At 38.8% G+C, this 22,536-nt stretch overlaps 1 protein-coding gene across 2 annotated transcripts in view; it reads right to left on the reverse strand.

Annotated features, from left to right (window-relative positions):
• Ccdc172 (coiled-coil domain containing 172) overlaps positions 1-22,536 on the reverse strand; it is a 90,042-nt gene that overhangs the window by 19,643 nt on the left and 47,863 nt on the right. Inside the window, exons 7-8 of one of the 2 annotated variants that reach the window (XM_059255987.1) lie at positions 14,403-14,490; positions 11,341-13,467 (exon numbers count right to left, since the gene is read on the reverse strand). In XM_059255987.1, the coding sequence (XP_059111970.1) occupies positions 13,435-13,467; positions 14,403-14,490 (121 nt within the window). In that variant the 3' untranslated portion in view covers positions 11,341-13,434. Of the gene's footprint in view, positions 1-11,340; positions 13,468-14,402; positions 14,491-22,536 lie in introns of those variants that run through there. The other variant, XM_059255982.1, reaches the window with a different exon arrangement.

Consider the following 22,536-nt stretch of genomic DNA (forward strand, 5'->3'; position numbering starts at 1 on the left):
CAAAAAAAAAAAAAAAAAAAAAAGCCCTTTAGTAGAAACAGAAGGGGCTGGTGGGTTGAGACCCAGGCCCTCCTGAGCCTATCCTGTGTTTTCTGTCTCTCTCCTCTATACTTCTATCTACAAATTCCTCATTTCTCCCTGCTCAAGAGTACCCTGGGGGAATAAGAGGGAGCTGGTTTCCCACAGAGGGACAGGATGGAAGCCAGGAAAGGTAGCAGATGTTAAGAACAGAAAGGAAGAAGAGCATAAGTGGAGAGGATGGAAATGAGCAGGAATGCTAACTGTAAGCCAGCTGATTCTAGATAGTACTTTGTATATCAATGACCACAGGACAATACTAAACTACACATGTCTATAAAGTCTAGCAAAGACAGATGGACAGGTATTGTTTTCCAGAGATTCCCAGAATGTCAGTTTCCAGTAAGGATTCAAACCTGTTGTGTTCTGAGGGCCCTTCTCATCAAGGACTCTAAGAAGACATTCTGAGTTAACTGAAACTCCCATTTACTGATTGTGACTAATTCTGTGATTTCTGGTGTTCAGGGGCTGATTTAAATAATTTTCAAATTTCTCTGATAATAGCTGTTGTGTATATTTTTAACTTCAAGCAAATTTTCAAAACCAATGTTCTCTAAGGTATGTTATCACTGGAGTCAGAACAATTAAAGTGTAAATAAAGAGCCAACCACAGCTCTTCGTGACCTTACACAAATCAGACCACCAATCCAAACCTCAACTCTGTCTGCAAGCCTGCCATCCATGCTTGTATCCACTATGGCTCTCGACAGTGAGCTCTGACTCCGCTGGGTAAAGATGTTCTTGTGAACAAAATCTCGGTGTTCTACAAACTTTGGTTGGCACTGGATTTAGAACTTCTATGACACTGACCCTGTGTGACACACCCCCACTCCCACCCCATGTCATTCACGTTACAGGGGCTTCTTATCCAACACCCACAAAAACTGTTCCAACAATGACAATGTAATGGTGGCTTTAGTAATCACAAAGCTGTATCCAGAAACAGTCACTAGTACTATATTTGCATATATTAAATGGAGATTAAGAGGGTTTTATTTTAACAAGATTTTATTTACCAACTAATTAGGATAGCCCTTTATTACAAGTATCAAAATAACAAATATGGTGATATTTTATTTGTATTAAAATGTTATTTGTATGTTAATAAATAAAGTTGCCCGGGGGGGTCAGAGCTATTAGCAAGCCATAGGAAAGCAGGGCAGTGGTGGCGTACACTTGTAATCCCAGCACTTGGTAGGCAGAGCTGGGTAAGTCTCTGTGTGTTCAGGGATACAGCCATTATTGGACACACATGCCTTTAATCTCAATACCAAGCAAGGAAAACCTGGAGGCCTATACAGACAGGCCGTGACGAGGCGGTCATGTGGTTGGGTTTACAACCAATGAGAAGGCAGAACAGGAACACTATATAAAGACATTAACACAGGGGTAGTGAGTTCGGAGAGGTAGGACCACTGCAGGAGGAAGGGTAAGGTTTTAGCTCTTAGCTCTGACCTCTTGGCTTTCTTCTTTGCATTGGTTCTGTGTCTCTTATTTAATAAGAAGGTTGGTTGCATCTACATTTGGCGCCCAACGTGACAAGAATCCATTAAAAACCGCTTGGCTTGGCTTGGCGGCAGGTCCGGTTTCCAGCCTGGGTGGCCCGGCTGCCTAGCTCGGGCCCAGGCCTGACTGACCCGCAGCTGGAGCTACTTGCAACTGCTACAAACAACTCAGGCCTGCCCTGCCAAATAGGGCCCATACCCGTAAAGCCAAGGCTTGACACACTCTCTCTCTCTCTCTCTCTCTCTCTCTCTCTCTCTCTCTCTCTCTCTCGATTCACACCTCGAACACCAGGAAGCTGTTTTGAAATTCCCTGGGATTCTACTGTTCTACCCAGACTTGGTAAGTCAATTAACATATCTATTTAAAAGAGAATTTTTTTTCTACATTAAAAAAAAATGGGCTTTATGTGTGCATTGCAAGAAAATTGGACTTTGTTTGAAATTTTAGGCACTCTGACAATGGAACAACTATATGAAAAGGTTAATATTGATCGAATTATTCAGTTTATTACTTTTCTTATCCTCATTTTACTATTTAAAAAGATAGTCAATTTAAGTGCCAGGATAACAGTCTTAGAAAAACCTATTAAACTGGTAAAAATGAATTATAAATTCAAACTCAGACAGAAGAAATAAACAGTGAAGTTGTTTCAAAATTGGATCATAAGGTTACAGAAAGAAAGCCAGTTTTCACACAATCACCCTTAATTTATCCGGTAGCGGTACAGCAGCTACCTGATGAAGAGAATGAACAAAATACTTGGGCTCCAATTACAATGTTAGACTTACGAAGATTTAAGGAGGCAATAGCATCTTATGGCATGCACTCCCCATATGTAAAGCAAATGTTAAACAACTGGTCAACTAGTAATAGGATTATACCAAAGGACTGGCAGGAATTGGCACAGGCTGTTCTTGAACCTGGACAACATCTCCAGTGGAAAATGTGGTTCAATAATGAGGCTAAAAATATAGAAAAACAATGGAGGGATAGCGGAATACAAGTCTGTCAGGATCAGCTTATTGGAGAAGGCCAATATGCTTCAGTAGAAACACAAAGTTTATATGATGTCCAAACCCTAGTTCTATGTCGAACGGCAGCTTTGAATGCATGGGACAGAGTTGAAGAACCAGGAAAAAAAAACTGAGTCATTTACAAAGGTTATACAGGGCCCAAAAGAATCTTTCACAGATTTCTTACAAAGATTGACTTCAGCAGTACAGAAAATGGTCCCGAATTCAGAGGCTAGTCAGATAATAATTGAATCTTTGGCCTTTGAGAATGCAAATGCAGCATGCAAAAGAATAATCAGGCCGTTAAAGGCAAGATCTGCACCTTTGGAAGATTGGATTAGAGATACAGTTAATGTTGAGGCTTATGACCATGATGATATGTGGGTAGGAAAAGCAATTTCAAAAGGTTTGAGCAATGTTAGATGTTTTGGATGTGGAAAGCAAGGACATTTGAAAAGGGACTGTAAACAGGTCATTCCTAGAAATAATGTTTCTTCAAGGAACACTGGCAACAGAATGCCCCTTCCTTCTGGAGTATGCAGAAGGTGTGGTAAGGGAAAACACTGGACCAACGAATGTAGATCAACAAGGGACAGACAGGGTAATCCTCTGCCTCGAGCTTCGGGAAACTCCCAGAGGGGCCTCAGGCAGGCCCCCACAGTAAATCCAGTTCAAACCTTTCCTGTAGTTGTAGAGTAAACCCCTACTCAAAGCAACTAAATAACCAAATGTCTATAGGAATAAATCATGTTAGTCGAGATGATGAAACAGAGAAAATAGGGAATTCAGGAAAAAACATAAAGAAATTTTTTTGGCAAACTTCTATTAATGAACAAAGACCAAAACTAACAATAAAAATAAATGGTGTTTTGTTGTCTGGTCTGGTAGACACAGGTGCTGACATTACCATAATTGCACCAGAATTTTGGCATCCAACTTGGCCTCTTCAGGAGGTAAACGTTCAACTGTTAGGAATTGGGACATTATCTCGAGTGAAACAAAGTGCAAGATGGCTTGAATGCATAGGTCCAGAAGGACAGAAAGGAAAATTAAAACCATATATGGCTAACATAGCTATGAACCTGTGGGGTCGAGATTTGTTACAACAATGGAATACTCAGATTAATATCCCTCCAATCTCAGAAACAAATCATAAATTAGTACATGTTTCTGAGAGAAATATTAAAAGATATTATTCTAATGAGTGCTCACCAGCCATCCACGTCATACAAGAACAGGGCACAACTGATAATTTTCCAAAAACACCAACAGCTCTACCTTTAAAATGGTCAACAGATAAGCCTGTATGGGTTCAGCAATGGCCTTTAACAACAGAGAAACTCCAGGCTTTACAAGAGCTGGTGGAAGAACAGTTACATGCTCATCATATTGAAGAATCAACCAGCCCTTGGAATTCTCCTGTATTTGTTGTTAAAAAGAAATCTGGTAAATGGAGAATGGTAACAGACCTTAGAGCAATTAACAAAGTAATTCAGCCAATGGGCTCTTTACAATCTGGAATTCCTTTGCCTACTCTGTTACCAAAAGGATGGCCTCTCATAGTTATTGATTTAAAAGACTGTTTCTTTTCAATACCGTTACAAGAAAAAGACAGAGAAAGATTTGCTTTCACAGTGCCTACTTATAATAATTCTCAACCGGTTAAAAGATTTCAATGGAGGGTTCTCCCACAGGGAATGTTGAATAGCCCAACTTTGTGCCAATATTTTGTAAAACAGCCATTAGAAGTGGTACGTAGCCGGGCGGTGGTGGCGCACGCCTTTAATCCCAGCACTCGGGAGGCAGAGCCAGGCGGATCTCTGTGAGTTCGAGGCCAGCCTGGTCTACCAAGTGAGTTCCAGGAAAGGCGCAAAGCTACACAGAGAAACCCTGTCTCGAAAAACAAAAACAAAACAAAACAAAAAAAAAAAACAACAACAAAAAAAAAGAAGTGGTACGTAAAAAATTTCCTAAATCTATAATTTATTATATGGATGATATTTTATTAGCTGACTCAAATGCAGATACTTTAGAAAGAATGTTTGAAGAAGTAAAGAAAATTTTGCCTTGCTGGGGTTTACAAATTGCCCCTGAAAAGATACAAACAGGAGATTCTATTAATTATTTAGGATATAAAATAGAACTTCAAAAAATTAGACCTCAAAAGGTGCAAATTAGGAGAGATAGACTACAGACTCTTAATGACTTTCAAAGATTATTTGGAGACATTTCTCATCTAAGAACTATTGTTGGGGTAAAAAATGATGAACTGAATAATTTGTTTAAAACCTTAGAAGGTGATAAGGACTTGAACAGTCCAAGAGAATTATCACCTGAAGCTGAGAAAGAATTGGCCTTGGTAGAAAAGAAAGTACATAAAGGGCATGTAGATCGTATTGATCCAAAGCTGGATTGCATTTTGGTTATTTTACCTTCTAGGCATTCTCCAACAGGAATATTAATGCAAAGGGAAGATATTATATTAGAATGGATATTTTTACCAAATAAACCAAATAAAAAATTAAAAACTTATGTAGAAAAAATCTCTGACTTGATTTGGAAAGGAAAATTGAGACTTCGTCAGTTAGCAGGAATAGACCCAGCAGAAATTGTTGTACCTTTAACTAAGGAGGATATTGAAAAATTATGGATAGAAAATGAAGCTTGGCAAAAAGCTTGTAGTAATTTTTTGGGAGAAATTAACAGCAAATATCCCAAAAGCAATAGAATTGATCTTATAAAGAGAGCTGATTGGATCTTGCCTCGAATTGTGAGGAAAAAACCCATATCTGGAGTTCGTACATTTTATACAGATGCCAACAAACAAGGAAAGGCAGGTTACAAATCAGAAAATTTAAGTAAAGTGGTTCAAAGTCCTTATAATTCAGTTCAAAAATCAGAATTGTATGCTATTCTGTTGGTATTAATGGATTTTTCAGAACCTCTCAATGTAGTAACTGACTCTCAGTATGCTGAAAGAGTAGTATTACATATTGAGACTGCAGAATTTATCCACGATACTTCAGAATTAACTTTATTATTTATTCAATTACAAGATACAATCAGAAAAAGGAGTCATCCTTTATATATAACTCATATCCGATCCCATACTGGTCTGCCAGGCCCTCTAGCACAAGGCAATGATGAGATTGATAAATTATTGATAGGAAATGTGCTGGAGGCCTCAGAATTTCATAAAAAACATCATGTCAATAGTAAAGGTTTAAAAAAGGATTTTTCCATAACCTGGCAACAAGCCAAAGAAATAGTAAAGAAATGTCCTACTTGTTCCTTCTACAATCAAACGCCATTACCAGCAGGATGTAACCCAAAGGGTACTCAGAGGAATGAAATCTGGCAGATGGACGTGTTTCACTTTGCAGAATTTGGAAAATTGAAATATGTACACCACACTATTGATACTTATTCAGGATTTCAATGGGCAACTGCTTTGAGTTCTGAAAAAGCTGATTCTGTAATCACTCATTTGCTAGAAGTTATGGCCATTATGGGTATACCTGCACAAATCAAAACTGATAATGCTCCATCATATGTCTCTGTTAAAATGAAACAGTTTTTTGCTTATTATAATATAAACCATATTACAGGTATACCACATAATCCTACAGGTCAAGCAGTTATAGAAAGATCAAACAGAACTCTAAAGGATATGCTAAATAAACAGAAAGGAGTAACAAAAACCCCCAGAAATAGACTACATAATGCTCTATTAACTTTGAATTTTCTCAATGCCAATGAGAAAGGAACAACAGCTGCAGAGAGACATTGGATAATAGAAAAAAACTACAGAATTAAATCAACCTATATACTTTAAGGATGTGCTGACCTCAGAATGGAAACCAGGATATGTATTACATTGGGGACGAGGTTTTGCTTTTATTTCTACAGGAGAAGATAAGCTGTGGGTACCATCAAAATTGATAAAGGTTCGATTTGAACAAGAGAGACCTCTTAATTAGAGGAGGTGATAGTTCATCAACTATCATGAACATCCAATTTAAACTAACTTACACCAGTAACATATATCTTTTCATTTAATCAGATAGTAACTTGCCAAAAATGAACATCCCCAAAAAACCTTGGGGAAAGGTTTTTGTTTTTGTTTTTTAGGAGAATGAAGGTTAAGGAATTTGAAGAACACTGGACAAATGAGACAACTGAAGAAAAGGGACAAATCGTCTATCCTAAGAAACAGAGTGAAATGGCGATGGGTATGTTATCTAAAAAATTTTATGTCTTCCTAAATGTTTATTTCTGCTTTTCTTTAAAGATTTAACACTATTTAACTTCTAATAGTCCCAGTTCAATTAAAATTTAAAGCTGACTTTGGAGTTGGAGAATGGCTCGCTCCTTCTTTAAACTCAAGCATGTTTTTAAAAGGAAAATGCAAACTCCCTGTATCATGCCAGAGGAAAAGAGCCATCTTCTGCTATGGGACAGGAGAAAAGCCAAATTAATTAAGGGACTATTCTATTACTAATCTCAAATCTTTGATTCTATTCTGATTCTTTAAACTTTTCTTAAAGTATGAAATTTATATCAAAATTTACAAGATTAATATATATAGATATATATACATTTTAAACTTTGTTAAGATATGAATGGTCATATAGAGTACTAACTAATTCTAAAAAGCCGCATATATAGTCTTTGTGTTCGAGTCTCTTATCAGTTTTTTGCAGGAAATCACGGCCAGGCCTAACATCAACTGAAGTCTCCAGGAAGAAGATGGGGCCCCACAACAACAACAATTCCACGTGGACAATAATAACATCACTAAGCTGACAAACATCATCTACAGATCAGCTTTGAACTACAAAGTGCTCAGAGCAATTTTGAGAGCGCTAGCTGAGATGATCCAGTCTCAAAGACTACTTGAATAAGGATTTGAGATAAACCCTGAACTTTGGCATTATACACAGACTGGATAACGAAGGATATAGTTACCTTTCCTAGAATTTGACAATTAACCTAAAATTTTTCTTTCAGGATAAAGATAACTTCGCCCATACTCAGCAGGAAGCAATTTCAAGAATACGACGCCCACATTCCTAAAGAGGTGGTATGGGGTGGTTGGTTTTTTTTGGTCTTTTAGGTCTTTTAATGGGTTTTGGGTCTGGGATAATTTTCATTGATTAGGGGGGTTGGTTACAAGTTGTTGTAAAGGGTGAGGAAAAGGGCTAAGCAAAGGAGATTAGATTTAAGGTTCTTATTAAAAAAAAAAAGAGAGAAAGAAAGAAAGAAAAAAAAATGTAAATACTTTACATTGGATTGGATTGTTTTATATTGTATACAAATTATATATATTGAAATTGATATTATTAGAAAATGCTATATGTATATTTCTAATTGTACCATTCATTTAACAATGTAATGCAATTTTCTAATCCTTGAATGTTGTTATTACCAACTATTAGGATATAAAGAAATGAAAGTTAGTAGTTAGACATTATAATAGAACTTGTAGTTATATTAGGTATGTTTTCAAGATTGAGTAGATATATTTTAGATAGACAGGTTATCTTCAAACCCTTCAGAGATCTACAGAATATGGCATTTAAAATGTTTTAATAACTTAGAAAATTTTTCTTTTTTGTTATGACTATGAGACATGTCGGCTCCTGACAGTACCAATCTACTTCAGAGAAAATATGGGCATTGAAAAAACTGTAATTGGAGTTAACTTTCATTGTAGCAAAAGTTAGCCACTGGACAACAAAGTATCCTCGAATCAACTGCTGACGAACAGGACAGACAAGACACGAAACAAAGGACTACTGATTCTTGTCAAAACAAGTGTGGTTATGGCTTTATCAAAAAAAGGCATCTTCTGAGGCCAGGACAATATGGCACCATCCCTGAAGTGGCCTTCGTAATCCGGGAAAGGTACAGTGCCCTTTTCTTCGAAGGCAGCTGAACAGGCAGTGGGCCGATGGCTTCTGATGTGCAATGGGGAGGTAGCTGAAACAGTTATTCTTGAAGAGTAATTAAGCTCACACCTCTCAACAGAAGAATGGCATTTAATAGAGGGATGTGGAGAAAAACGGGATGCTGAAATGAAGCCACGTACACACATAGCCAAGAAGAATGGACAGCTGAATTAAAAAAACATCAACAATTTCCAGAATTTAAAATCCTGAATCATGACATGAAACTAGTGGAATTCATGTATTTCTGGTATATAGACTGCTCTCACCCAATGTGAGGTTGAACTGTTGACCTTGTGTACATTCTACTTCACAAATGAGTCTGTCAGATACACTAAGCCTATAGGCTGAAGATGATGCCCCAACACTGCGGAGAAACCTCAGATGATTGTCCAGGCAGCTGGCTGTTTCTGTCAACTCACAAGTTTTTGGAAGTTGCTTGCATATACTTCCTGTTTTTATTTTTTTTGTTAGCTAATACTATTTCCTTCTTGGGTCTCTGAGGGAGTTGAAGATTAGTTAGTTATAGTTGACGATTAATTAGGATAGAAAGTGAATTAGATACAATAGAATAGATAATGGAATTATTTTCTCTGAATTTGTCAAATACAAATGAACTAGACATTGTTTAGGTATTTATTACTTGTATATATTGTATATAGTTATTGTACTTTTGTATATAGTTTTTCTTATGTTAGTTATAAGCTTTTCTTTTTTCCTTTTTATTAAAATAGAAAAGGGGAAATATGGTGATATTTTATTTGTATTAAAATGTTATTTGTATGTTAATAAATAAAGTTGCCCGGGGGGGGTCAGAGCTATTAGCAAGCCATAGGAAAGCAGGGCAGTGGTGGCGTACACTTGTAATCCCAGCACTTGGTAGGCAGAGCTGGGTAAGTCTCTGTGTGTTCAGGGATACAGCCATTATTGGACACACATGCCTTTAATCTCAATACCAAGCAAGGAAAACCTGGAGGCCTATACAGACAGGCCGTGACGAGGCGGTCATGTGGTTGGGTTTACAACCAATGAGAAGGCAGAACAGGAACACTATATAAAGACATTAACACAGGGGTAGTGAGTTCGGAGAGGTAGGACCACTGCAGGAGGAAGGGTAAGGTTTTAGCTCTTAGCTCTGACCTCTTGGCTTTCTTCTTTGCATTGGTTCTGTGTCTCTTATTTAATAAGAAGGTTGGTTGCATCTACAAACAAACTTAGAACTATTAGAGGCGTGGAGCTCTTCTGGTTGTGAGGAGAAAAACAAAAACATCTCTTCTTGCTTCATGGTCTCAGAACAGATCCCTGTGTCAGTCATTGTTATTAATTTCACATTTCACTTGCTCTTTATTTTCCTAGACATCTGAATTCCAGTGCTGTTGATTTTATAAAGGCTTTTTAAAGATAAATTTGCTGTGTATCAGAAGCAGTTGTTTAAACAAGCATTCAATTCCGACACTTTGCTCCCGTACTTTGTAGGGCAGCAGCTGGGACAGCCCTCCACTTCCAGGCAGCCTTTCTTTGTGATGCTTTTCTTCTTCCTCCTATCCAAGTGAGTGTGCTCTTGTGACACATGATCTGCACAATTCTTCCTCATGGTTAATGAATGTGAGCCTCCACCAAGGAACAATAGTAAACCCTGCTTCTCCTGTACTGGGGGGTTCTTAATAAGTTTCCTTCACCAATTACTAGTCAGTGTCGTGACAGTACTATTTATTTCACATCTTAGTGAATTAAATAAGAAAATAAAGCTTCATTCCTAATATGATTATTTGACTCTTAGATGAAGAAAAAACAAAACAAAAAACAAAACCATTTAACTTTAAAATACAATGTTCACAGAGAACAAAGCCACCTGACTATGCATTCCTACCTCAAGCATTCCCAAAGATAACTCTACCACCATCTTGCATTAAAAAAAAAAAAGTAAAATAAAATCTGTTGTCTTGAGATAAAAGGGCCACAAACCTCCAAGACTTAATCCCTGCTTCAGGCTAATGACATAAAAATAGTTTTCATTTTTAGTTCACATTCTAAAAAATATTCTCTTGACAGAAAATGTTCTGAACTAGATTTTGAGAGGCAAACTTTGGGGTTTTCAAAAGACAGAGGGGAGTGAAGAGAAGTAAATAAAACAAAACAAAAACAAACAAAAAGCCATCCAAGCCCACCTAAGATAGATCAACTCCAAATGCTGAAAGACTCTCTGATGTGCTTAGCAACTCCACATTTCAAATTCATACTATAATAAACATTTGAATAAAGAACACCTTAGCCTGGTGTCCTAATGACTAAAACTGACTCCTTTTTTTCTAGTCATGTCACTTGACTGCTACTGGGTTCTGGACTACAAATAAACAATTTATTCATCACAATATGACAGTTACTTATGATTGGTTGGTGCAAAATAGAAAGAGACTTTGTCCTCGGCCAAAGCTGGCAAAAGAGCTTGTCCGGTGTGCTGTCTGTCCATCTGCAGCCATCCAGTGTGTCCATCTGGGAAGAGACTCAACAGACTGCTCACAGCAGAGTTCCCACTGCACAACTGACTGCTGTCTAGGTTCTGACTTGTTACAATACAATGACCTCAACCCTCTTCTAGGCTTTTCAAAGCTCATCACGGTTTTACAAGTTCAAGAAAAGACGACAGGCAGGCAAATGCTCTTTAATCTTTGTTTCTTTTACAAAACAAACACGTTATGGACAAAACAATGATAAGGCAGCCATATCTGCCAATCCTTAAAGCTTTCCCTTTTCTTTGTCCCTCCCCCCCTCCCTCCCAACAATAAGGTCTAAAAACAGAGAAAGGAATCTTCACCAGGACCATGTCCAGATCCTATAATTTTATTGCTATTTTCCCTCTAGCCAAATGGCTCCATCAATCAACAGGAGAATATGTAGCAAACTATACATTCAAATACAGTCCCCAGCGGAGAATTAAGAGTAAGAAATTGCTTCTTGAAAGACGTAGGGTAGCATTAAGGACCCATGGTGGCGTGCCAGGCAGCACATTCAGTGATTGCTTGGGTTAGTGGCACTTTGCTCGTAACTAAATGCACAGTCAATCCAATGAATTTACTTAAGGAATACACACTCACGTACAAGCTACCTTCCTCTAAAGCCACTGTCTTACTTCCAGAGTAATTAAATTCAGTCTGAGACTCTATGTGTATCTCCAGACAATTTCAGCTAATTTTCCTTCCACGAGGTTTATGACTTACAAATATGTAAAAAGGAGGAGAGAGCAACAACTAAAGAACTCAGCCACCAGGAGCAGTTCAGCTTTAATACTGTGGCTGAGGCTGCTATTTCCTTTACTTCACAGAACCTGCTACTTGAACACAGTCCCAGCCAGGTCACATGGCTAGTGCTTTGCATTGCTCTCCCACACAATGCTCATAGTACCATCCCTTTGATTATATGAACAATGACTTAAATCTTGAGTTATGTACCTTATTTCATTTTGAATAATGGAAACAGCAAATTTAGTCCTCTCAGGTGCAGCTCACATCATGCCTGATCCTGTCACTGAATACTCTACCTACACATTCCATACGGTACACATAGATGGACAGTCATCAGTGGCAGTTTATTCTGTGCATATGCCACTGCGTGGAAGGGGACAAATAGGGTATTCCTTAAGCCACGTTAGTGTTTCACTCTAAAACCAGCCATGAACAAGAGTGACTGAGGGTGGAAAGGAGTATCTGCATAAATCCACTCAGCACATTAATGCTATATAATAGTCTCAAGAGCTAAGATTTGGGCACAAACAGAGCAGCCATGACTGATCCCAAAAACTGGTCCTACTCTGTATCTGTATTATATATAAAACAGATTGCAATTCCCTGGCAGAACTGACGGCATCTGAACAGATGACAATCACAGGAGTTAGCTCTCTTCTTCCACCACATAGGTCTCAGAGATTGAACTCAGGTCACCTGGCTTGACAGGAAACAGTTTTACCTGCTAAGCCATCATACTGGCCCCCAAAGGCAAGTGTTTTAAGTTTGCTACTTATCAAAACCAGAGTGTACAACAATTACAAAAATAGCTGTAGCAAGGTAAGACTCGCTTTGAAACTAAGACCAGACCTCAGCACTCTACTTTTTCTGAACAGGTCCCATGTGGCACTAAATAAATTCAACAGTAACTATAAAGGAACATGGGTCCAACTAAACACTTTCAGACACACTCTCCTCTCACCTAGCCTAGCCTAGGCTCTGACTGGGCAGCGCTGATACACTTTCAAGCACTAGTGAAAATACCCTTTCTAGGAGTCAGGACAGATAACTATGAGCGGTATATGATGTTGTTGGCCATTCTATCCTCCCCAAGTGGAGACTTTCCTTTGCTCCCAACTGTCATTAGTAAGATAAGTGGTAGGCAGGAGCCACTGGCATATGTCTGCAAATGCCCCAGCTTCAAAGCTCTATAGACACACAGAGGAATGAAAGACCCCAGGTGATCACTGTCGACAGACACTTTATCATTGGAAAAAAAGATTAAAATCAAAGTAAGCACTTTTGCCTGGCAGAAACGCCATGAACAAAACCGAGTCAATAACCTGAACACTTCTTTCACTGTGTGTTGACAGGACCTGAGGTAAGCTACAATAAAGAATGACACGCACCGATCAGCAAGGACGGACTGGCATTAAGAACCCTGGACTATATTATCTTTTCCTTTCTCTTCCTTTAGAAAGCACACAGGGGCCTCCTAAGTAACAAGATAAAACTTAGTATGTAGACATACAAAAACCAACTCTAGATGTCAGCATGTGGACTATTCTGAACCTCGTGTTTACATGGGGATCTGCCATGCAGGTGCCATTTAGGGTTGACTGTAAGATGCCATGGTCAAGTGTGGGACAGCTCATCAACTCTGAGAAGTTACTTGTCCTGAAGACCCTTCTGTGTCAGTATCTGAAAAGCAAGCATGCAGTGCATATTCATAAGAGAAAGTGAATTCTGACATGCTAGTTATCAAGCCCAGGGCCTTGCACATGCTAGGTGAGGGTACAATGATCCAGCTGCACACCTAACCCAAACTCATTTCTTAAGGGATCACATGAAATTTACCTAAATTTAACACAGCAATAATTCTTGGGATTTCTGACGTAGGTTTTCCCAAGTTCTTATAGAAAATCAAAACATAACTCTAACCATTTGAACAACCAACAGTTTGCAGAAAATAAACAGGATGCAAAAGGCAAAGCATCAGATCAAAATTGTATTTAGTACACCCTGCTTTTGCATGTCTGTGCTAATCTGTATTAGCACACCCTGTGCATGTCTGTGCTAATCTGTATTAGCACACCCTGTGCGTGTCTGTGCTAATCTGTATTAGCACACCCTGTGCTAATCTGTGCTAATCTGTATTAGCACACCCTGTGCTAATCTGTATTAGCACACCCTGTGCATGTCTGTGCTAATCTGTAAGTTAGTTACAGCACTGCTCTCACACAGCCTGAAAATGTCTAAAGGGTCTGAGATCATGAGAGTCTGAGGTATAAAGTGCAGGATTAGATGTAGCAAGCACAGTTTATGCCTGCTAGAAGCAGAGGCAGGCAAGTGCTAGACAGATTCCAGTGCAGCTGTCCTCTAACAGGACTGTTTCTGTGAAAGGATGGAACTCTGTGAGAAGCTGTCCTGCTCCTTGATGACAAGCTTATGGAGCTGGCCCTCCAGGAGCTCAAAACACCTCATGGCTTATATCCCAACTTTACTTTCACTCACTTGCTTTAACGGTTTTGCTGAGGTGCAAAGCCCTAGCTCCAGGGTATGCATGTCAGCGAAGTCTTGCTTCGCTGCAGAAAAGACAATGTTGGGGAGAGGAGACATGAAGAGTGTGGGCTTACCGACTCCAGAAATTCTACTTCTGTTTGGAGCACTTTGCAGACGCTTTCCATTTCATCTTCTTTATAAAGATCTAACTCCTGTTTAAGTCTGTTTTAAAAGCAAATCACTTCATTAGTTTGATATTAAGCTTTTACAATAATTTTATGACATACGGAGTGGCAGGTTTGTAGCCTCGAAAATATCAGAATCAGGTTAAAAGCCAGAAATATTCAGGAAATTTAACCCTCTTGGATTCTATACAGACTACATAAAATTTTTAGAGGAAAAACTCTTACAAAGAAAGAAAGGTAGAAAATAAATCACAGATAAACTTCAGTAATTTAAAAAGTCCTCCTGGGTTATGTGACAAGTACAGAACCAGCTCTCTACTGCGAAGGTGAGCACACAGGGGAGTCACTGGGCATCTCTGATCCTAACTCGAAACCTACGTTAAAAAATTACTTGTGACATCTGCTTTTGCTCTAAAGTTAAAGTTAACATATAATACTTACATAATTAAAATACATCAAACTGAGAATTAAACATCAGTTTACTTTTATCAATTGTGTATTTAAATTTTGGAATAATTTATTGAGTAAAAAAGGTTATTTTTGTCTGAATTCAGTGTGGAAAGTAGGGAAGAAGCTCTTTCTTCTCCAGTATAATGACTAACAAAGTCCTGAGCTGTGTGAGGGGTAGAACACCAGGTCCTGACCATGGCTGGCTTGTGTGAAGCACCCCCGAGGGCAGACACTACAAGCCAGGATGTGCTCACAAAGCTAAGCAGCCAGGTGGAAGCTGACACCCTCAAAGGGAAGGAGCTTAGATCAGCTCTGTTCCCTGTGTGCCAACAGTAGCCACAGAAACCCCTCTTTGAGGGCAGGCCTAATATATTTAGATCCACTGGTCTTCCACAGAAGGAGAATAAATAACAAGCTTGCAATAAAAAAAATCACCAAGCACATTAATAAGAAAATCCAGTAAGCAGATTATACCCACATGTCAAAGAACCACATACTTACAAGGAAAACACACACAAAATGGGCACAAACTAAGCATAACGAGACCTCCAACTCTTAACGGGCTATTTATAAAAGCGATCCAATGTCTAATGAAGACATGCAATAGTGTCAACTGTGTGAGTCACTAGAGACACACCAAGAAAAACACAAGAGACAGTCAGGAAGGAGGTTACAGACCATGGCACTCAGGGGGCAGAGTCAGGCAGGGCTTTGTGTGCCAGGCCAGCCACAGCTACACAGTAAGATCCAGCTCAACGAGGAAAAGGAAAGAGAGGAGGAGAGGAGAGGGGGAAAAGAAACTGGAACTTTAGTGCTCTAGTGCAGGATAGCTCATTCCTTTCTTTTTTTTTTTTTTTTAACTTTTAACCCACCTCTTTATACTTAAGGTTTTTCGGGGTTTGGGGTAGGAAGCATATACACCTGTATTACTCTTTAATATGAAAATCTCTTATCTTTTAGCTGGCATGTTATAGCCATTTAAATTTAATATCATAGCTTATATGGTAGGACTCAAAACACAACCTTTTTCTAGTTGTTCTGTTTCTCCTGTAGGCTATTCATTCCTCCCCCCTCTTTTCAGTCTATTACAGGGTTGCTTATTATCTCCTCTGTTGACTTTTTTTTCCTTCTGAGACAGGGTTTCTCTGTGTAATAGTCCTAGCTGTCCTGGAACTCACTTTGTAGACCAGGTTGGCCTCGAAGCTACAGAGATCCACCTGCCTCCGCCTCCCAAGCGCTGGGATTAAAGGCGTGCACCCAGCTAGACTTTTTTCTTAGACCTACTTTAAAACTGTACACAGATTACAGTTAAGTTTATCACACACTCACCACTGTCTTATCACACACTACAACACAACTGCACTCAGGGAAGAACGGTACAGCAATGTACTTTCAATGTCCCCTCAAATTTTATTCTATTATCATCATACATTTCCCATATAAATCTAAAATACAGTGCTAATACTTTTCTTTGCTATTTATCTTGTAAAGTGACTTAAAATCACAAGGGAGCTTTTACATTTACCTTTGCTGAACTTGTTTCTAGAACTAACTCCACCTTCCTATTTGGAATCACACCCTTCCTCTTTAAAAATGTGCTAAAGCCTTCTTTTTCAGAATGGCAAGGATTCGATCAACTCATGTGTTCCTAAAACTATACTTATACTTTCAGTGTGAGATGTCATTACTTGTCTTCTGGTTACATCATGTCAGATAAGAGGTCTCATTCCTTTCTTCTTGAGAGGTCTAAATTTCCTCCATTTTACAAACTGGGTCTAAGTTTCAGTTTCTTAAACAAAGGGCTATTAATCAACAATTCCCCTAACAACAAGGATGAAGGAGAGAGAGGGGACAAGGTCTGAGTCAGTCCCACAGTATCTCAAAGCAATGACCAAAAAAGGACCGTTCCAGTAACCTCCTGAAATAGACCCGGACTTGCCCAAATATGCAAAAACAAAAATAAAAATGTATAAATATAACTGTTGCTTGTTTGACCAATCATGTTAGAAATGACTTAGCTGTTCCTGGAATTTCCCCAGCTACTCTTAAAAGGACCTACATGCCTTTGTCCCTGGTCAATATTTTGTACAAGTGATGGGCCCCACATGCTGGAAAATAAATGCTCTTTGCTTTCACACACCATTTGAGTCTGGGGTCTTCAGCACTTTCTCAGACCCCTACATTCTCTTTCAGCCAATGTGTCTTTTTCCCTCTGCTTTCCTGCATGTTTTCTCTTTATGTCTGTTTTTCAGAGATGCAGGTGTGTATAGAAGTTGAGTTTCCTGAGATGCTGCTTGGTGTTGTCTGAGCTCTTGTACTGTGTTTAAATGTATTTTGTTATTTTTATGAAATGTCCTGCTGAGACCTCTCACATATGCAGCACTATAGATGAATCTCAAATGTACCAGGCTTAATTTAAAACAGACTCCAGAGGCTACACGGCCTATCATCCTGTTCACACAATGTGTTGGAAAACATGCGTGATGAAGGCGGTACCTCAGCTCCCTGGGGAAGAAGATGCTTTTCAATAAATCATGCTGGGACAACTGGACAACAGCCCGCAATGGCTAAAAACTAAATTGATCTCAAAGGCAAAACTGGATCTGTACTTCACAGCATATCTACTCTAAATGGATCAAATATTTATATATTAAAAAAAAATAAAACCATACAAGACAGGGCATAGGTAAATTGCTGTGTGTGACAGGAGTGGGTAGAACTTTCACTATGGTTCAAATACAAATGTGATTTAATTTAAAAGAAAAAAATTAAATTCAACTCTGTTAAAATTTTCTATAGCAGAAACCACATGTATAAAGACTAACAGGAGATGATAGTCTAGAAGAAATATCTACTACATACATCACAAATAAAGGCTCTCTAAAGATAAAGACATTTTCCAAACCAACACTCAAAAGGAAGTGGGGTGGTTCTAAAGAAGCAGTTTGTAGAATGACACACAAGTGGTTCTTAGAGGTATAAAAATGTTTCACCTAACTCATGACAAAACTTTCAAATGTTCGATCCAAGGATGCTGGCTCTCTTCTTTTGGATGGAGCTCACTCACTTGACTGCAAATACTTTTGGTGAGGCAATGAAGAAATAAATCTGCTTAAATATTAGCTAAATAAGATCCAAAATGGTACAACCTCAAGTGGGGAGAATGAAACACAACTAATTTGCCTATTTCCTATAGCTCTGCCTTTTCACATCTAGTAATATAAAGTACAAGACAACATAAACACAAGTATGATATGTAAATCAAAGTATTAAAAAACAAGTTTCCTGTCCATTGATATGGAATTGGTTAAAGGAACCATAACATACTCATTACAATAGAATATCATACAACCATGAGAATAAAGATGATCTCTTTCAACAAATGTAAGTTAATTCTAGCATGCACCATTAAATGATAGGCAACAAGATGCAAAAGATCACATAAACTGTGTTAGTGTTTGTTTATCCATTTATTTCTGTAAAAGAAACACAGAAGGGTAAGCCGGAAGCTAATGGAAATGGTTATATGCAACAGTGAGGAGGCTGAAGAAAGATGGGAATGAATGAGACCCTGCTATCTGTCTCTTTTCACATGACTTTAACTTTTGAACCATCCTGAAGTTTTCTATATCCATCACGTAAAGTTGAACCAACACAGCTAAGGGGAAGAGCCATTAATGCTTGACATAAAACAACACTCGAGTCAGAGGCTGGGGATGTGGTTTGGTGGTAGAGCACTTGCCTAGTACAAGCAGGACCTTGGTTTCTATACTAAGCAACCCTGGGTAGAAAAACAAGACCAAAACAGATTAATAAAGCAAAGAAACTAATTCAAGACTTGAGTAGAAATTCAGTAGAGAGAAAGAGTCTGAAGAAAAAATTTGGAAGGAAAAACTTGAATAACTCAATGGAAGCTGGGCATGGTGGTGCACACCTTTAATCCCAGCACTTGGGGGCAGAGGCAGGTGAATCTCTGTGCATTTGAGGTCAGTTTGCTCTACATATGAGTTCCAGGCCAGCCAAAACTGCATGCTGAGTGCAGTCTGTTCTCAGGGCAGATGGTCCTGGATTATATAAGGAAGCTAGTTGAGCATGAGCCTGAGCAAGCCAGCAAGCAGTGCTCCTCCATGGTTTCGGTTTCGAGTTCCTGCCCTGACTTCCATCAGTGATAGACTGTGACCCAGAAGTGTAAGTCAGATAACTCCCACTCCTCCTTAAACCACTTTTGGTCAGTGTTTATCACAGCAGTATCGATGAAAACCCAACAGTGTGTTTCTCTGTTAATATCCATATTATTTCTTTGAAACTGGACACCCTCTGGCATCAGTCTGTGAATTGCTAGGATTATAGGTGTGCACCACCATGCCCAGCTTCCTATATCCCAGCTCAGGTCCTCACTCTGTGTGGCAAGCAATTACTGACTGAGCTGTCTCCCAGCTCCCTGGGCCGCCTTTTCTACTTTCTATGCATTTTTATAGTTTGACTTTCTTAATATATTTCTCTATATTAATTCATATGGACTATCTTAGTGCCATTTTATCTTTAAACGCTAAAGGAGGAATTCCTCTTTCATATATGATTTATGAAAGTGGACATGAAAAGTAAGTGTATGAAAGAGGCATGGTCAGTTGTTCATGTTTTCCTTAGTCAGGCACTGCCCCCACCTGACAGGTACTATCCCCTCAGGAGGAGAAGAAGTGAGGATAAGGCAGGCTCAGGTGGCTGGCCTCCACATCACCTTTCCCATGTATTTTGAAACAGGGTCTCACTACGTAGCTCTGGCTTCCCTGAAACTCACTTACGTAGACCAGGTTGGCCTTGAACTCACAGAGATCCTTTTGCCTCTGTCTCCTGAGCACAGGAATTAAAGGTTTAATAATAATTCTATGAACACAAAAGGATCATTGCAATGTTACATATTACTTGTAAAGACTATTTTTTTTTAAATTTCAGGGATAAATGGGTACATTTATAACAGAATATAACTTTGAAATCAATTGCGTCTAATACCAAACTTCCTCTCTATTTATGTAGAAGCTTCAATAACTACAGCATGCGCCAAGACTTCACAGAAAAGGGATCTCTCCCAGCTTGACACTCTATAATCAATGCTGTGGAGACACTTCTGTTAGTGAATAAATAATGAAGTTCTACCAGAAAAGATGCAGAGTTAACAGAAATATTCAACAAATGTAAAGCTACAAACGATCCTGAAATTAAACGAGAATTTTCATCTACTATAAATGTTTTTAAAAGAGAAAGTCAATGTGGATTGGGTTCAGATACAATTATTTGACTAGACTTTTAGAGAAACTTCTGAGCAAAGACCTTTTTACACTTACCATTATAAACAAGGAACAAATGAATGTATACTATTTTCTAAATGAAGGCTGGTGTCTTTGTTAGGATTGTAATTGCTATGATGAAACACCATAACCGAAAGCAACTTAGAGAGAAAAGGGTTCCATATAACAGTTCAGTATCAAAAACAGTGAGGGCAGGAACTCAAGCAGGGCAGGAATCTGGAGGCAGGAGCTGATGCCGAGTCCATGGAGGGAGCTGCTTACGTGCTGGCTCCCCATGGCTTGCTCAGCCTGCTTTCTCATAGAACCCAGGACCACCAGCCCAGGGATGACAGCACCCACAATGGGCTACACCTTCCCACATCAATCATTAATTAAGAAAATGCTCTACAGGTTTGCATACAGCCTGAACTTATGGAGGCATTTTCTCAATCAGCATTCTCTCCTCTCAGATGGTTCTAGCCTGTGTCAAGTTGACATAAAATTAGCCAGCACAGCTAGATAACATTTCCCACTACATTGCTAGTAATTCTAAATAATGTCAGGAATATTCCTGTAAGTAGTTAAGGATATGTTTATAAAAATACACATAGACGCCGGGTGGTGGTGGCACATGCTTTTAATTCCAGCACTCGGGAGGCAGAGCCAGGTGGATCTCTGTGAGTTTGAGGCCAGCCTGAGGTACAGAGTAAGTTGCAGGAAAGGCACCAAAACTACACAGAGAAACCCTGCTTCAGAAAAACAAAATACACATAGCCATGATGGTTTAAAAACAGACAATGTCATTTAGAACATGAAGCTCATTAATTTAAACTAATGTGAAGAATGCCTATAACACCTAGCCAAACAATGAAACAAACTATCAAGCAACAAATGTGATACCATGACCTGACTGTTCTAAATGCGCATGAACACACACATGCATCAAATACTTACACACATGGACACAGACAGAAAAATGCATAAACTCAAACAGGATACTCATAAAACCTTAAAAAGTTGTTATGCTTCATGCATCAGAGTGACCTTTTATATTACTATAGTTCTTATATTTTCAATAAAAATATCCTACTGTCATAATTTAAATATGTACATACACTTGGGTAAATATATATATATATATATTATATATATATATTATACATATATTATATATATATGTAAAGTGCATATTTATCAGTGCACCTGCTGGAGAGGCTGAGAGTACTTCAACCTCATAATGTGTTTGTGTATCTTATAAATCTAGGACCATCATTGTGCCCTCTCTAACCAGCTGAACTGGATGACCATGGAAGGGGCTTCCAAATGACTTTATTGTCACAGAGAAATGTGCTCAGAGTCTCTCAGTAGAAGATGCAGATTAATTTTTGTGCATTTTCCATTGCTAAAGCTCTTCACAAACCCACAATATCTTTTAAGTATTCAGAGTGAAAAATCTCATGTTGACTTTATAGATTTCTTTCTAACACAAGCTTCTTGTTGTACCAAGCACTGGTTATACAAGAGATGAAATCATTCAGAAAAGAAGTTTTATTGGTTAAAAAAGAATGCCTGAAACACTTAGAGTGGTCTGTTTTGTGATTTGTACTACTCAGAGTAAAAGAAGAAAAAACAAAACAGAACAAAACACTGCCAGAGTGGTGCATACAAATAATCCCAGCACTTGGGAGGTGGAGGCAGGAGGATAAATGAGTTTTGCAGTCAACTTTGGATATATAAGGAAAGAAGGCAAACAATTAAGAACTGTGTATAGTGAGGCCAGCAAGAAGGCGAAGAGGGCAAAGCCCTTGCTATGGAAGCTGACAACCCACATTCAACCCCAGGTACCTATGTGAAGGGGGAAAGAGAGAGCTAACTCCTGAAAGTTGGCCTCTGACCTCCACTGTAGCACAGGCATGCCCACATGCACATCATACACATATAAGCAACAGTAGTTATTATTATTATTTTTTAAAGAACTGTGTACTGGTAACCCTGGAGTTACTAACTAAACATAATAGACTTAAAGAGGTTGAAGGTACCCAAATATTAACTTCTTTCCTCTTCAAAGCTGCCTTTAAGTTAACTGGGTACGGTGCCTTTAAGTTCAGCACTCAGGAGGCAGAATTCTGCAGGCAGATCTCTGTGAGTTTGAGACCATCCTGGTCTAAAAGTCAAATTCCAGCCAGGCTCTGTCTCAAAAACAAACAAACGAACAAAAACACCATCCTGAGGGTGCAGAGGCACAGTGGAATGCATCTCTACCACAGTCCAAAACGAATGGGAACAGGGAGGCCCTGAGCTCCTGGTGATGTCCCATACTGCCGAACTCTGGCCAGAGTCCCTCCTCC

This window comes from Peromyscus eremicus, chromosome 1, assembly GCF_949786415.1.
Source record: "Peromyscus eremicus chromosome 1, PerEre_H2_v1, whole genome shotgun sequence".
NCBI lineage: Eukaryota > Metazoa > Chordata > Mammalia > Rodentia > Cricetidae > Peromyscus > Peromyscus eremicus.